Source organism: Megascapheus bottae, chromosome 10, assembly GCF_031878675.1.
Source record: "Megascapheus bottae isolate mThoBot1 chromosome 10, mThoBot2.hap1, whole genome shotgun sequence".
Lineage (NCBI taxonomy): Eukaryota > Metazoa > Chordata > Mammalia > Rodentia > Geomyidae > Megascapheus > Megascapheus bottae.
This window is the reverse complement of record NC_143518.1, coordinates 44,845,904-44,863,693: the sequence shown is the minus strand read 5'-3', so window position 1 is coordinate 44,863,693 and position 17,790 is coordinate 44,845,904. Positions and strand designations below refer to the sequence as shown.

The following is a 17,790-nucleotide window of genomic DNA, read 5'->3' as shown; positions in this document are numbered from 1 at the left end:
CATTCCGGTTTTAACTGGTTAGTTAGAAGAGTGTCATGAACTTGTCTTCCACAGCCTACCTTGAATGGAGAGCCTCAGGTTTATAAATGTGAGCCACTGGAGCCCTGAAGGACTTTCCCTATTACACAGCAAATGAATTTGAAGACCTAGTAGCTGAGACATGGCTCATCCTAGATGACTGTGGAATCATATACATTCTAATCTTGGTCCCCGTTTATAATTCAGTTTCCATCTAGGGAACCTGCATAACTGTTGTGGGCTTCCTTTTTCATTGTAGATCAGGGCTTATAGTAGAGGATAAGGGGTTGGGGGGGGCGGGGAAGACTTGCCAAGTTAAAATGGATGACATGCTTAATTCATTTAAAACATTAGTTTAGTGAGAGTCCAAGTAGAAAACATTAAATTAAATGGCTTTTAAATAATCTGTGGATTTAATTTCACTGTTTTCTATGTTCTTCATTAAATAAAAATCATTAAATGCAAATAAAAGTTAAGTCTCATCATACATAGGTCTCAGTGTTTTGAGAATTATTTTTTCTAATTAATTAATTGTAGTGATAATGGCTAAAAAATATGAAAGCCCAGGTATATGTAAAGTGTTTCTTACGTATGTTATCTCAATTGATCCTTAGTGGTATTGAGACTATGAAAGAAAATATGCTGAGATATAACTCAAGTGACCTGAGAATAATGGTTTAAGGCTGGGAAACAATTCTAGTTAACAGAAAAATAGTATGCTGTGTATATATGATCTTCTTAATTATTAGATCATATAGAAACGGCCTTAGATTTTTCCACTGATCTTTATTATTTGGTACTACTTCATATGATCATATTTATTCCTTAAGCAGCTGTAGGTTCTCAGTAATAATTTGTCAATAATTTTTCATCTTTAAAGGCAGTGTTTTTGAATACCAAAGAATTTTTTTCCAATATAATTTATTATTTTTGTTCTCATTCTTTAAGAAGATTACGTTTTATACCTTTCCCCATTTTTTAGAAATGAAAATCCTACTTAAATTGTAATCGAAGAACATACAGAGCTACCTGTTTTGTGCAAAAGGAAATATAAAACATCCCATCTCCTTTTATATTTCAGTAAGGCATTGTTTGCAACAGCTTTTTCATTATGAATAGTAGATGTGAAAAGCAAGTAGAATATAAAATAACTACATTTTAATCATGTGCATCAGATATCTTTTTTTTCCTAATGGTACGTTGAACTTGTAACTTAGATGATCAATTTTCTCAGAAGTGACCATCGTTTTGACTCATGAATATCTCTGGTCAGTTAACCCATTTCAGAGAATGCTATGATATCAAGATCCTTCTGAGAGCTACCAGTGTCTCTAGTAATACGTAGAGAAACCCATTTTTAACATTTGCTTTGTAATCTCCCTATTGAAGTGTTTATTTTGGAATTGCAGAAGAAAATGCAGATGTGAGTATGTGCTTGTGCTTGCACTATTTTGTGAGAGTTGGCACTATTCTGTGCCCTTCTTGAGCCCTTAGTGATTCTACTTGGATCTACTGCAAGCCTATGAGTAAACGTGATTTGAAGAGGCTTATAGTGCCCCGAATGAATGCAATATTCATCAAGTAGTAAAATCATGAAACTATAGGTTAAAAATGTCAGCACATTAAGTATTGAGTTAGCATTTAGTGAATTAATTCAGGTATTTTACCTGGCATGTAAGTACTCGGTAATTAGAAACTAACTACTTGATAGCTTTAAATTCCATTTAAATATGAATGGTGACTAGCAATTTATTCAAATAAGTGGAAAAGATAAACCAATGAAAAGTTTTCTTCCCAACGTCAGAGTAGTTGAGATATTGTAGCTATATATACTCATCTCTCTGAATCTGTGGGTTTCACATCCTTGGATTCAACTAGTTGTAAATGGAGAATCTTTTAAAAAGTCAGAATATCTCTAGACTTTTTCTTGTTATTATTCCCTAAACAATGTATAATTATTTACATGGCATTTGTTATATAGATGCAGTAAGAATCTAGCAATGATTTAAGTATGTATAGGTGAATGATGAATATATTATTTGCAAATACTACATCATTTTGTGCAAGAGATTTGAACATTCTCTGAATTTATCTCTGTGGTGGATCTTGGAATTTTTCTTTGTCAGATATCAAAGGATGACTATAAGAAAATATGAATTTTCTTGCACAAATTTCTTTTAAGAGTGTGTCTTGGGCCAGGGAGTTTGGCCTAGTGGTGCAGTGCTTGCCTAGCATGCATAAAGACCCAGGTTCGATTCCTTGGTACCACATATATAGAAAAAAGCCAGAAGTGATGCTGAGGCTCAAGTGGTAGAGCTCCGGCCTTGAGAAAGTCCAAGGACAGTGCTCAGGCCCTGAACTCAAGCCTCAAGCCCAGGACTGGCAAAAAAAAAAAAAAAAAAAGAGTATCTCTGAAGTGGCGCTGTAGCTCAAGGGGTAGGACAATAGCCTTGAGCTGAAGAGCTCAGGGACAGCGCTCAGGCCCAGAGTTCAAGTCCCACAGCTGACAAAAAAAAAAGTATCTCAGATTTCTTATCACTACATAAAGATCTTATTTTTCAAAAATGCTTAGTACTCTATTGTATTGAAATCTTTAACCAAGTTTCTTCTCAAGAGCAATTCAGGCTTTTTTCTTTTTTTACTAATGTAATATTAAATGTTTTGTTGCAGTAAGTTACATTTTTCCAGCACATATACTATTTCACATTTGCATATGTGGGAGTATATTTGTTGGCTAAGTTCTTAGAAGTGGAATTGCTGGCTTATGGAATAAATACTCAAGTCTCTAATATGGCATAGCAAGTATTTTGGTTTTATAGTAACAGTTTCTAATTACTTTATAATTACTTGCTTTATACATGCATTTACTTGCTATATATATATATATATATGTAGTACACAGGTATACACATATAAAATCTAGCCTAAAATTAATAATACCACTAACAGAACTGTCAAGTAAGTTTTCTTTGTCTAAAGATATATTGCGCTAAAGATATACATAAATTTTTATTTTTAGTTATATCATCCATTTGCTATCTAGCTCATCCATTACATTTTATTTTAAATGTCTCAATATTTTTATCTTTAGTTTTTTTAAATTGTATTTTATTGTCAGGATAATGTATAGAAGCGTTACAGTTACATTTGTTAGGTAATGGGTACATTACTTCTCGAATTCTGATAGTTTTTTTTTCTTTTTTCAATAGTGGGACTTGAATGAACTCTTTAGCTCAAGGCTATTACCCCACCCTTTCAACCACAGCACTACTTCTGGTTTTCTGGTGGTTAATTGGAGATAAGAATCATGGACTTTAGTGCCTGGGCTGGCTTTGAACTGAGAATCTCAGATCTCTGCCTCCTGAGTAGCTAGGATTACAGGCAAGAGTCACTGTGCCTGGCTCTTAACATTAGTTTTGATGTGTATTTTTTTTGTGTGTTTAAAGGATTTACCTGATTTCTGAGTAGAAGCTTATATAATATAATAATGTTCATTCAGGTAAATATGTTACCTCCCTGTCTTTCCTCCTATTTCCCATACAGATAATCATATTTGTGAATTTTCAGTTTATCTTTTTGCTGTTTCTTTTTGCAAATACTAGCAAATCTGTGTCTATGTGGTAGCAAAGGTTTATCTAAAGTGTTTGTCTTTCCTGTTTTTTCAAATAATTCTTCCATAACTATATATATTTTTTTCATCTAGTCCCTCTCCCTCTACTTCTCAGTGCTATACATTGGAACCAGGTGAGAATATTTTCCATACCCCATACAGTTCATTCTTTGAATGAGAAACTTTACCTAGGTTTGCTATTTGCTAAAGAATACTGTGGATGGATTCTTCTTGATTTACCTCCTCATTAAGCAGAAATAGAACTTGAGCTAACCGACAGTTAAATGGTCTAAGTGTTAAAGAGTCACAATCTCTTCTCTGTTCTTCAGCAGCTTGCGCAATGTGAAGAGTAGTAAAGGGGATAGAGACTGGTGGTAGTTGGTGTAGAGAGCCTCAGGTAACCTCAGCTAAGGGGTGTTTTCTTAAGTTCTTAGAACCATCTCACAAAATGTCAGATCACATCTATCTATAAAGAAATACTCCTTGGATTCTGGCCTATTTTTCTTTCCAGAAGGAGGAGAACTTGCATTCTTTTGTGCCAGTTAGGAAGTTGAGTTGGAGAAAGGTAAGATGATCTTAACAAGTGGTTGTTCTTTCTCCTGTGATCTGTCTCTGTACCCAGTGCTCATCCCTTCTACCTAGGGTTTATTAGTAGTAGTGCTCTAAATCTATTCACTTTCTCACTTGTTCTTTAATTTGGAGTTTGAAATGGGGTTGTAATTCCATTCTTTATTATATTGTGTTTTCCCCAATTAAAAATTAATTGAACTTGGATAAGATATACAATGTGTACATAGTGAACTTATGAAATAGTGGTTCCCTTTACACTTTACCCATCCTCCAGATAATATATTAATCATTTTTCATACTGATTAGTTATGTATGTGCACTTAGGATAATAGTCTATACATATATTGTAAGGTCATTAAAAAAGGAAATATTCTTGTGCCTCTTTTTCCCAATCTCCTAGATCCCCTCCCTGGATATCACTACTCATATTTTTGTCTCTTATGGAGATATTGGTGCTTATTAAAGTATGTACAAGGGTGTGTGTTGGACACATTAACAAAATCCATATTATATATACATTACCAGTTTCCTATTGATGAACATTTATGCTTATTCTGTCTTTTGCTGTTACAAAAACAATACTGTTGTAAATACCTTGATACACATTCATATTTTAGGCTCACCTGATGTGTGATTATGTCTAATATAAATCATCAGAAGTTAATTTCTGTTTTAAGGATGGAAAGATTTTTGTTGTTGTTGTTGTTGTTATGGGGCTTGAGCTCTGGGCCTGGGTGCTGTCCCTAACCCGTAGCACCACTTCTGTTTTTGGGTGGTTAACTGGAGATAAGAGTTTCAAGAACTTTCGTGCCTGGGCTGGCTTTGAACCATGATCCTCAGATCTCACCTCCTGAATAGGATTACAGGTGTGAGCCACTGGCACCCAGCAAGAATCGAGGGAATTTTGGTGTAGATATTGAACCCAGAATCTTGTGTTTGCTTAAGCCTGTGGTCTTCCACTGAAGACCTACATTCCCTACCCCTTTTTTGGTATCTCCCATTTCCTTTTCATAAACTTGCTGTCCTTTTTCTTTCTGTACCTTCATTGTACCTTCACCATCTATTTACAAGTTATAAAAGTAGCAGCGAAAGAGAGGAGTCATTGACTGTGTTTTGTGAAAAGACAAAAGCTTTGTGGAGGAGATATTGATATTCAATCTTGAAAGGTGGGCATGTCAGCATTTAGATGGAGAAAGGACTATTTGTGGGAAGTATAATAATTTTCATTTAACTCTTAAAAATCATCTAAAATCTCTTGTTTGTACCCAAATTCAAGAAATACTTGAAGAGCCAGTAGTAGCTTTCAAATGTTTTAAAAATAAAGATTTAGTGGGCCGGGAGTTTGGCCTAGCGGTTAAAGTGCTTGCCTAGCATGCATGAAGACTGGGTTCGATTCCTTGGTACCACATATATAGAAAAAGCCAGAAGTGGTGCTGAGGCTCAAGTGGTAGAGCTCTAGCCTTGAGAAAGTCCAAGGACAGTGCTCAGACCCTGAGCTCAAGCCCAGGACTGGCAAATAAATAAATAAATAAAGAAAGAAAGAAAGAAAGAAAGAAAGAAAGAAAGAAAGAAAGAAAGAAAGAAAGAAAGATAGATAGATTTAGGCCAGGAGTTTGGCCTAGTGGTAGAATGCTTGCCTAGCATGTACCAAGACCCATTTTCAATTCCTCGGTAACACATACATAGAAAAAAACTGGAACTGGTGCTATGGCTCAAATGGTAGAGCACTAGCCTTGAAAAAGCCCAAGGACAGTGTTCAGGCCCTGAGTTCAAGCCCCAGAACTGGCAAAAAAAAAAAAAAGTTTTAAAAGTAAAGATTTACTAGCAAATCTCAATCACACAAGGAGTTTTATTGAGCTACTTCTATAATATGTATAGGCCATGTAGCCAAATCCCTGCCCAATATGTATTTACTGTTTACATCATTCATTGCATTTGTTTTCAAAGTTAGTCATGTACCAGAATCATCGGAAAACATGTTAAAACACAGATTACTGCATTTTGTCCCCTAAGTTTCCTATTTAGCAAGTCTGAAACAGGTCTGAGGAATTTATACTTCTGACAAGTTACCAGATGATGCTGGTTCAAGAGAAATACGTTTTGAAAATTACTGGTTTATGGAATTACTCATTTATATATTACATATATATATATATATATATATGTCAGTCATGGGGCTTGAACTCAAGGCATGGGCACTGTCCCATGCTCAAGGCTAGTGCTCTACCACTTTGATCTATAGGACCACTTTTGGTTCTTGAGTAGTTATTTGGAAGTAAGAGTCTCATGGGGACTTTTCTGCCTTGGCTGGCTTCAAACTGCAATCCTTAGATCTTTACCTCCTGCATAGCTAGAATTAATTATAGGTATGAGCCACTAGTTCCTGGCTCCATAAATATATACATACATATATAGTATTTTTACCAAAGCAAAGCATTTACCTAAAAATATATGTAACATCTATTTCATATAATTGTACTACCCAATATAAGGAGTTGAAGTTAAAGAGAAATTCTAAGGAGAATGCTCAAACTTTAAAATTGTATAGTAGTGTAAAGTACTTTCTTCAGAGATGGACTGTTAATGAAAATTATATAGTCTTGTAATTGTCCTTTTGTAACATGAGTTAATTAACAATAAAATCTTGTCACTTTTTTCTTAGCATACATCTGTGGATGGATATACTGAACCACACACTCAGCCTACCAAATCGAGTAGCAGACAGAACATCCCCCGGTGTCGAAACTCCATCACGTCAGCAACAGATGAACAGCCTCACATTGGAAATTACCGTTTACAAAAAACAATAGGGAAGGGAAATTTTGCCAAAGTAAAATTGGCTAGACATGTTCTAACTGGTAGAGAGGTAAGTATTTGTGATGCCTTTTAATATTTGCTTGTGAAAAGCTTCCTTATGGCTGATGTTGTGGAGTAAATGATTGTTTGCAATATTATGAACACTGAAATGTATATAGTAGAATATTAGGAGACCGATGACTGAGGGCATAAAAGTTAGCCTGGTAGAGCTGGGCACTGGTGACACACGCCTGTAATCCTAGCTACCCCAGGAGGCTGAGATCTGAGGATTGTCGTTCAAAGCCAGTGCAGGCACTAAAGTTCTTGAGACTCTAATCTCCAATTAACCACCAGAAAAAAAGAAAAAAAAAAAAAAACCACCACACACACAAGTGGCACTGTAGCTCAAGTGGTAGAGAAGTATCCTTGAGCTGAAGAGCTCAGGGACAGCACCCAGACCCAGAGTTCAAGCCCCACAATTGACAAAGGAAAGGAAGAGAGAGAAAGAGAGGGGGGTGAGGGCATGAGGGAGTGAAAGAAAGGATGGAAAACAAGCCTGCCAACATTTAGAAGAGAAATAGTCCTACATGTTAGCAACTATAACGAGGGGAATTTGTAGATAAGCTTTCTTCAGCTTTTTCTTGTTTTTGTTGTTTCTGTGATGAACATCTCTAGTTACTGTTGCTATCCTATGCCATTACTTTCTTTCATTACTGCTTAAGCTATTAGGTATAAATATATAGAAAATCACCCACTAATTGTTATCTGTTTAGAAGCTACATCAAACAAGTATTGCTATATAGATGATTTTCTCAGGTGATAACTGGAAATCTACCTTCCTTCCTTCTTTCCCTTCTTTCCTTCCCTCCCTCACTCCTTCCTTCCCTTCTTCCTTCTTTTCCTCCCTTCATTTTTCCCTTCCTTCCTTGTTTCCCTCCCTCCTTCCCTTTCTTCCTTCTTTTCCTTCTTCCTTCCCTTCCTCCCTCCCTTCTTTCCCTCCCTCCCTTCCTTCTTCCCTCTCTCCTTCCCTCTCTGCCTTCTTCCCTCCGTCTGTCCCTCTCTCCCTCTCTCCTTCTCTCCCTTCTTCCCTCCCTCCCTCCCCTCTCTCTCCCTCTCTCTTTCTGAAGATTGAACCCAACACTTCTAGCTATATCCCCACTCCTAAAATCCCACTATTTTTGTTGGTGGTTGTTGGGTTTGTTTTTTATGGGTTTTTTTTTCAGAACTGACATTTGGTAAGTATTCTTACCATTGGAACCATACTTGTAGCACTTTTTGCTTTAGTTATTTTCGAGATTCATGTGCCGTTCTACCCACACGCACTCCATGCTGACCACAGTCTACCTTTGTAAACCTCCCATGTAATTGAAATTACCAATTTACACTCTCACTCCCAACTTACTTGTTGAGATGGGGTCTTGCTTTTGGATTCAGACTGGTTTTAAATCTTCTCCTATCTTTGCCTCCCACATTATCTCCTCTGGATGTGGGGTGGGGGAGGGGTTTGCCAGTCGTGGGCTTGAGCTCAGGGCCTGAGCACTGTCCTTGGGCTTTCTCGAGGCTAGAGCTCTACCACTTGAGCCTCAGCACCATTTCTGGCTTTTTTCTATGTATGTGGTACTGAGGAATTGAACCTGGGTCTTTCTGAATGCTAGGCAAGCACTCTACCACTAGGCTAAACTCCCAGGCCATATCTCATGTGTTTTTTTAAAAAAAGTTATACTTACATAGTAAAAACAATGTATATTTGCATGTGGGTGCATTATAAATTTATGTCTGCATAATGCAATTGAAGCCCATTTAAATGCACACCCAATGACATTGTCCTTCCCCAATGAATTTAATTCTTTCTATTCATTTTATTCCTTGGGTTAGAACTAAACAACATATTAAAAAATAAAAAAATGTTTACTGTGTAAGTTTTTGTTCAGAAGAACAATATATATATCTTAAAATGTTTAATAATTCTCTTTATAGGTTGCTGTGAAAATAATAGACAAAACTCAGCTAAATCCTACCAGTCTACAAAAGGTATTTAACTTAGTTAATAAATGGAGTATTTGTTATTGTTTATATGTAATATTTTTATATAGATGACAAAGTTTCTTATTGATATATAATGTTCTATACAGTTAGTCACCTGAAATTTTTGTATATGCCAGTCCTAGGGCCTGAACTCAGGCTTCTGGCGCTGTCCCTGATCTTTCCTGCTCAAGAATAGCACTCTATCATTTGAGTTAAAGATAGAGCCTTACAGATTTTCTGCTCATGTTGGTTTTGAACTGTGATCCTCAGATATCAGCCTCCTGCATAGTTAGCATTAGAGATGTAAGCTACAAGTGCCAGGTTTCACTTGACATTTTTTATTAGTTACTACATTTTATCAATATAGGAAGAAAAGACATGACATAAAACAAAGTTATAACAGAAAAAATACCTTCTTCAGGAACAGAAGTGTTTCAGATTTTGAAATTCTTGCTGCATGGCTTTATCAGACTCTATGTCCATATGAAAACAGTTTGGCTCTTCATTAATAGAATAAAACTGAGTCTAATATTTCAAAAATATTTAGGATTTTTTAAAATTAAGAATCTACTGTTCTGGAGCCAGTGATTTTGGATTGTGATTTGAGGGCAGCCCACACATAAAGAACAAGTTGGTAAGACTTCCTTTTAATCAGTGGTTGGACATTGTGGCCCAAGCCCGTTACCTTAGCTACAGGACAAGCGGTGGCAAACATATCATTTGATAAGCATGGGGAAGCAGAAGTAGATGAATCATGGCCCACACCATTACGGGCACAGTTCTTCCTTAAAAATAACATATACAACAAGAGTTTGGAGGCATGGCTGACATGGCAGAGAGCCTGGCCCTGAGTTCAAACTGAATACTGCTTCCCCTCAAAACAAAACAAAACAAAAAACCATCTAGCTATGAGTCAATATTTTATATACCTGGGCTTTATGTTGTTGTTTACTTGGCTATACTTCCTTTTTCACAAGATTTGTCTCTCAAATAATTCACAGTAAACAATTTGACTATTTCCTCATGGAGTAAAACTATAAAATTATGGGGATATGAATTATGGTAAACCAGAGCTGTTTCTTCATACATTACTTCAGTGGGAAAATCTTCTCAGAAATATGTTCTTCGCATTTTAATAAGCAATTAATTTAGAGTTCAGGCCATGAATGCTAGGTTTATATATATTGATATAATTCACATTATTATTTTGTTAAAAATATAATAGGATCATAATTACATATTTAAATGAATCTGGATTCCTAATAGAATCTTTCAAGAATTTTTTTTTTTTTTTTGCCAGTCCTGGGCTTGAGCTCAGGGCCTGAGCACTGTCCTTGGACTTTCTCAAGGCTAGAACTCTACCACTTGAGCCTCAGCACCACTTCCGGCTTTTTTCTATATATGTGGTACCAGGGAATCGAACCCGGGTCTTCGTGCATGCTAGGCAAGCACTTTAACCACTAGGCCAAACTCCCGGCCCTCTTTCAAGAATTTTTATTCTGGTGTGTTTGCACGTGCTGTGAGTCTAACGTTGTGTTCATATTTTACATTTGTGATTTCAAAACTTGGCTCTCTCTTGACTCAATGCCAGGTGACTTAGTATATTTTTATATATTTCTCCTTAGAGATCTATCTCAGTTCTTTCCTGAGATTCCTTTTAAATTACCCACTAATGTTTCATAGTACTGATATTTCTGCTCAGTGAGAACATGAGAGGTTTGCTGAATTCATCTTTTTCTGTGAAGATGAGATAATATATTATGGGTCTCTCTGAGAGAAAGCCTTTCCTCCATCAGTCTTCCAGCTAATCATGATGCAGTGATGTGACAGAATGACAAAAAGGCATTCTCACCAGCCAGATGGATTTCCCAGAGATGCCTAATTTTAGCTAGGCTATAGAATTTTGCTAGGCCTCACAATTTTGCTCACCAAATTAAGTGTCTAAGTATAACCAATGCTCTTTTCTTGCCAATGGGCTACTAGATTTTCTATTTCATACTAGAGTTTTGGTTAGTTTGGTAAAGGATATGATGACAGGACTTGTAGCTGGGACGCACTATAAACTATGAAAATAAAAGCAGACTACTAAATATAGCCAGTACACTGCCTGTGTTGTTGTTTAGATAATTTACTGTTGTGTTCATTGATGTTCTTGCTGTTAAAATTTTATAGGGGAAACAAGATCATGGCTTGATTAGTTTCCATCATTATAGAACATTTAACATTTGCCTTATCTAGTTTGTCAGTAGCATCTTCTAGTCAAATATATTTTAAAAGATAATAAATGAGTAGTGGAATGAAATGCAGTTCATTTGTTTTTCCCTAACATTGTTAAGTTCTACAGGTTTAAAAAAAAAAATGCTGACTGGTTGCAGTGGCCCATGCCTGTAATCCTAGCTACTCAGGATGCTGAGATCTAAAGATCAAGGTTCAAAAGGACCTGAGACTCTTATTTCCAATTAACCTCTAGAAAATGGGAAGTGGGGCTTGGGTCAAGGGTAAGGCAGTAGCTTTGAGCTGAAGAGCTCAGGGACAACGCCCAGGTCCTGAGGTAGTCCAAGCCCCATGACCCACCAAAAACAAACAAACAAACAAAAAAACCCAAAAATGCTGAAACATGTCACTGTGCCTCTGTTAGAAAACAGATGCCAAGTGGTAGAGTGTTGCTAGCCTTGAGAAAGCCCAAGGACAGTGCTCAGCCCTGAGTTCAAGCTCCAGGACTGGCAGAAAAAAAAAAAAAAGACACCAATAAAATGCTAAGAATTCATTTTAATCTTACCCTCAAGAATGCGTGATTAAATCTTGTTCTGTTTGGGTTTATATTTAAGCTACTACCCTCTTTCATTCTCTTCCATATGTTATATATCTGTAGGAAATATTACCAGGCCCCCTGGGATTAAAAAAAAAAGTTTGTGAGGGCTGGGAACATAGCCTAGTGGTAGAGTAGCTCGCATAGCATGCACAAAACCCTAGGTTCAATTCCTCGGTACCACATATACAGCAAAAGCCAAAGATGGCATTGTGGCTCAAGTGGTAGAGCTCTGACTTTGAGCAAAAAATGTCCAAGGTCAGTGCCCAGACCCTGAGTTCAGCTCCAGGACTGGCAAAAAAAAAATAAAAAAAAGTGTGAGACACTTGTTTCTGAGTAAGAAACTGCATCTAGTTGTGTCCCTATGTTACCCCAACTGATGAGAAGCCTAAAGGTCCAAACATGCACATGGGCAGGAAATGAGACCTTGCTTAAAAAGAACCCATACAAAAAAGCATTTGAAGCATGGTCTCACCTCATGTGAAGGATGATTGGTGGTCCATACTGGTGATTCTTGGGGATATTTTGGGGGTGAGTAGTAATGTTGAAGGAAAAACAAAAAATGACATAATTTTGTTCATAATTTATACACTTTAAATATAAGATTGCTTTTTCATAAATTTCTCTCCTTTTGAAACTTGGGGCATATTATGCTTATATGACAAGGTTTCTGCAAACATTTTTCTATTGCCTGTATATAGCTTATATTAATTTACATTTTTATTTTTCTGTGTCACATTGTATTTCTAGAATACAAAAAAATGGCTCTATGGCTCAGATGATGCCTGAATGACAAAACCTGTAATACAAATGAAAAGGAGAGTTAGGCATAGTGCCACAGGTCTGTAATCCCAGTTATTCAGAAGATTGAGGCAGTTCGTACCAATCATGTATTCCTGCCTTGCCTGAACAACATAGACTGGATCTCAAAATAAATTATTAAATAAATAAAATAAAAAAATAAGACTATTACAATTCAGAATTGTGTTAAACAATATGATTGTTGCATAAGAGTTATATACAATATGAATCTCTGTGTTAGGATAGTGATATTTGCATCCACAGAGGAAGTATAAACATTTCAATAACTGACATCTTAGATTTATTAAAACATTACAGTGACTTAGAGGCCTAAGTCATATAAATAAATGTCACTTACTTTCCACAAGGTAGGCTGCTAAAATTTTCAGAACAATTGCAGAGTAATCGCTATCATGTTGAATTACTTAGTAACTTTTTAGATAGAGAGGAAAACACAAGCAGTTTTCAGAGATTAAGGTCACTGAGCAACTTTAATCAGGGAACTAATGAAGCCGATCACAAAATTATTGTGACCAAGGAGAAAGCAAAAGAAGCTCAGAGCAATACTCCTTTAAAAGATGCCTCCATTGGACATATGTTGAAATATCAGTAGTCTTACATATAGAGGCATGCTTTGTACCACATTTCCCTTTAGAGTAGAACAAAGTCGTGTATGTGCTGAGTACTTCTTTCATGCCATGCTTGTCGTATTTGTAGACCTTGAGATCAAAAGTTCTGACCACTTGTTACAAAAGCCTAAGTGAGAAGAAGTTTTTATGTTATGAACAGGGTTGAAGGCTGTCAAAATTGTCTTTGAATCAATAACACAACTAGCTTTTCTTACTTTCTCTCTTTCCTTTTCATATTCTGCAGAAAAATATGTGAACAAATAAGATTATGTCTAATGTGCAGTTATTCTCCATGAAATTAGTGATTAGCAACATGCTTCTGACCTTGACTTTGAATATTGAAAATAAAGATTATTAAGAATCAGAGCTGAGTTTATTTCTTGAACATTCTGTATGAAGAATCTAGGAAATACTTTTTACACGAAGACTTGATAGATTTTGAAGATAAAATATTCCAGAAACTTTTTGAAAAAAAATAATGTTAATAATATTTATGTGTCTTAACCTCTTGTTGAGGTTAATTGGTAAGAATTGTCTAAGATCAAATTGTTTCATGCAGTTCACTGACTAAGAAGCTTGTTTGCCCTCAGGTGGAGAAAGTGCACAATGATATGTTACTGAACATGTTTAACATAGAAATGATTTGTCCAAATGTGAAAAATACCTTCCAGAGGAAGAATATCCAGAGTGTATTGAAGATATATTTACTTGTATTTTGAAATACAATGAAAAAAATTCTCATTTTTGAACTTTTTAGTTCAATAAATTTCCCCAGTGATTAATAATATTGAGCATCTTTTCATGTTCTTTAAGCACATATACTTTTGGCCTCTAGAAAGACTAACTTTTGATTTTATTCTAATAAGATATAGATGTTTTAATATTTACTTTTCAGAGCATCACTAGTTAAATAACTCAATTGATTTCTTTGAATCTAACACCTAGTGAAAGATGGGTGAAAAAAATGGGAAAATGCTAACTTATGCTTATTATAAGTAAAGAAATTTGAAGAAAGACAGCCTCTTCTACAAATGGTGCTGGCAGAATTGGCTAATCACCTGTAGAAAACTAAAGTTGGATCCTTCTATGTCACCCTGCACCGGAATTAATTCCAAATGGATCAAAGACCTTGAGATAAAAGCAGATACCCTGAAAACTTTACAAGAAGGAATAGGAGATATACTAGGACTCCTTGTTACAGGTCAAAACTTTATTAATAAATACCCAGAAACACAACAAATGAAAGAAAGTTTGGACAAATGGGACTGCATTAAACTGCAGGAATTCTGTATGGCAAAAGACATAGCTAGCAAGTTAAATAGAAAGCCCACAGCCTTACAACAGTTGAAAAAGGCCTCATGTCTAAAATATACTTAAGGCTCAAAAAATTGAGTCTCTCAAAAATAAATCCTCAAGGAAACAATCATCCCATTAAAAGATGGGCCAAAGACTTAAAGAGATTCTTCTCTGAAGAAGAAATAAGAATGGCCTATAGGCACATGAAGAAACGTTCCACAACTCTGGCCATAAAAGAAATACAAATCAAAACAACTTTGAGATTCCACCTCACTCCAGTTAGAATGGCCATTATCAAGAAATCTAATAACACAGATGCTGGCAGGGATGTGGCCAGGAGGGATCACTACTTCACTGTTGGCGGGAGTGTAAACGCATTCAACCACTCTGGAAAGCAGTATGGAGGTTCCTCAAAAGACTAATACACAGAGCTCCCCTGTGACCCACCAATTCTACTCCTTGGCATTTACCCTATCATCCAGAAGCAAGGCCATACTAAAGCTTCTAACACGACGATATTTACCATAGCTAAGATACGGAACCAACCTAGATACTGTACCTCAGTAAATAAATGGAGCAAGAAGATGTGGTATTTATACACAATGGAATTCTTTGCTGCCATCAGAAAGAATGACATTGCCCCATTTGTAAGGAAATGGGAAGACTTGGAAAAAATATTAAGTGAAGTAAGCCAGACCCAAAAGAACATAGGCTCAATGGTTTCCCTCATTTGTAATAATACACATCTAGGACTCTCCCACCAGAGGATCATAATAGCTCAAAAGCACATAAAGTCATATATGATGAGACTAAATGAAATGAACTGTAGGTATGGAAACAGGTTTATCTTTCTGATTGTCATTCTTAATGTACCATGTTATTTCTCTTCTCTTTTCCCCCCTAATGGTTAATCTCCAGTGATTACTGTATCTGACTTTGTTACCTGGTGTATTGTATATATGTTTATTTGAAATATAGAAGGGAAAGGGAGAAACAAGATGATTGAGAGGGGTAGAGGGAGGGAAATGGGGACAAAACATGAGAATCGATATCAATGTGTGAGAAGTAATGCACCTATACTACCTGATGAGTGTAACTGTAACCTCTCTATACATTATCCTGACAATAAAATTTAAAAAGTAAATAAATTTTAACATTCATATTTGAAGTAACTTCTCGTTATTTCTGAATTTTTTTGTATGCTTGTCTTGGGTCTTGAACTTAGGTCCTGGGTGCCATCCCAGAGATTTTTTGCTCCAGAGTAATGTTCTACCACTTGAACCACAGTTCTACTTCCTGTTTTCTGGTGGTTAATTGGGAGTTGATGTCTCATCGACATTTCTTGCCCCACATGGCTTCAAATCTCCATTCTCATATCTCAGCCTCCTGAGTAGCTAGTCTACAGTCATAAGTCACCAACTGCTAGCTTATTTCCTATAAAACATTTGTTATTTTTTAATTTTTGTCAAATAGTTATACAAACATATTTCAGTTCAACATGGGAATATATGTGGGCATGGATCTTCGAGTCACTCTTCTACCATTTTCCTCCCCCTATCTGTTCCATCTTTACTGTTTTCCTTGTGTTTCTTGGTTTGATTTTCATGTAAGTACATTGAGTGTTATAGTTGTGTTCACCCAGCCATTCTCTTCCTATTCATCTGCCATTCATCTTAAGGCCCCACTCACTTAACAGTCAGATATGTTTTAGCTCATTTTAATGTCTGCTGATCTTTTTTCAAACCATGGACTCTCACTCCCATGCATATCATCCTTTAGGTACATTTGTTTATATATATGCATATGGCCTGGTATGTGTTTTTAAGTAGGTTTATATTTTACATCTGACTTGCACATCTAAGAGAAAACATGCCTTTTGTTTCTTTGAGCCTGGCTAACTTAATATGATTTTTTCCAGGTCCATTCATTTCTGTGTCAATAGCATTGTAACCTTCCTGATGTATGAATTGTATATATATACATTATGCATATACACATATATAGATAAAGAATCTTGATCAGAGCCATCTCTTCCATCATTTTTCTCCCCTATCTGTATGGAATCTCTGTACACACACACACACACACACACCACATTTTCTTGATCCATTCTTCAATTATAGGGCATCTAGGCAGCTTCCATAATTTGCCTTTTGTAAGTAGTGCTACAGTGAACATGGGTATGCACATATTTATTGTATCCTGACGCAGTCTTTTAGATAAATGCTCACAACTGGTATTGCTAGATCATAGAGTACAATAGTTTTTTAGTCTCTTTGAGAAATATCCATGCTATCTAGTTTACTTCTTCCCCACATCCTCATGAGCATTTGTTATTATTTTTATTCTTGATGGTCATTCTGATTGGAGTGAGATGGATTCTTACTGTTTGGATTCATATTTCCTTTATGGCCAAGGACATTAGACATTTCATCATGTATTTCTTGACCTTTTTTACTTCTTCAGAAAAATTTATTTAGCTCCTTTGCCCATTTATTGATCTGTGTTATTGATTCCATAGGGTTTGGTTTTTGAGTTCTTGTATATTCTGGATACTAGAACTTTGGCAGATGTATATTTTGTAGATTGTCTTTTTAGCTTAGTGACTATATCCTTAACTGTGCAGAAGCCCTTTATCTTGATGTACTCTTATTTGCCAGTTCTCTCTCCCATTGTCTGAGCCCCTGGAATTTTATTCATGAAGTTCCTGCCTACATCAGCAGGTTCTACTGCTTCTCTCACCCTTTTGTATAGTAATTTAAATTTCAGGCCTTACTTTGAGGCCTTTGATACACTTTGAATGGCTGTTAGTCCAGTTTTCTTAATACCAGTTGTTGAAGAGGCTTTTTTGTTGTTGTTGTTGGTCATGGGGTTTGAACTCTGGGCCTAGGTGCTGTTCTTAGCTCTTCAGCTTAAGGCTACTGCCCTACCCCTTGAGCCAAGCCCCACTTGCAGTTTTCTAGTGGTTAGTTGGAGATGAGTCTCAGGATCTTTAGTTCCCCGACTGGCTTTGAACTGTGATCCTCAGGTCTCAGCCTCCTGGGTAGTTAGGATTACATGCATAAGCCACTGTACCTGGAGAGGCTTTTATCTTAACATACATTTTTGGCTCCTTTGTCTAAATTTAAATGGAGGAAGATATAAGGATTCATTTTTGGACCTTCTAGACTATTCTATTGGTTTTTGGATCTGTTTTTGTGAAAGTACCAAGCTGCTTTTCTTATTATGGCTCTGTA

The 17,790-nt window shown here is 36.2% G+C and overlaps 1 protein-coding gene across 1 annotated transcript in view; it reads left to right on the top strand.

Annotated features, from left to right (window-relative positions):
- Mark1 (microtubule affinity regulating kinase 1) overlaps positions 1-17,790 on the top strand; it is an 84,692-nt gene that overhangs the window by 22,900 nt on the left and 44,002 nt on the right. The window contains exons 2-3 of the mRNA XM_090341168.1: positions 6,861-7,064; positions 8,972-9,025. Of these exons, the coding sequence (XP_090197294.1) occupies positions 6,861-7,064; positions 8,972-9,025 (258 nt within the window). The remainder of the gene's footprint in view (positions 1-6,860; positions 7,065-8,971; positions 9,026-17,790) is intronic.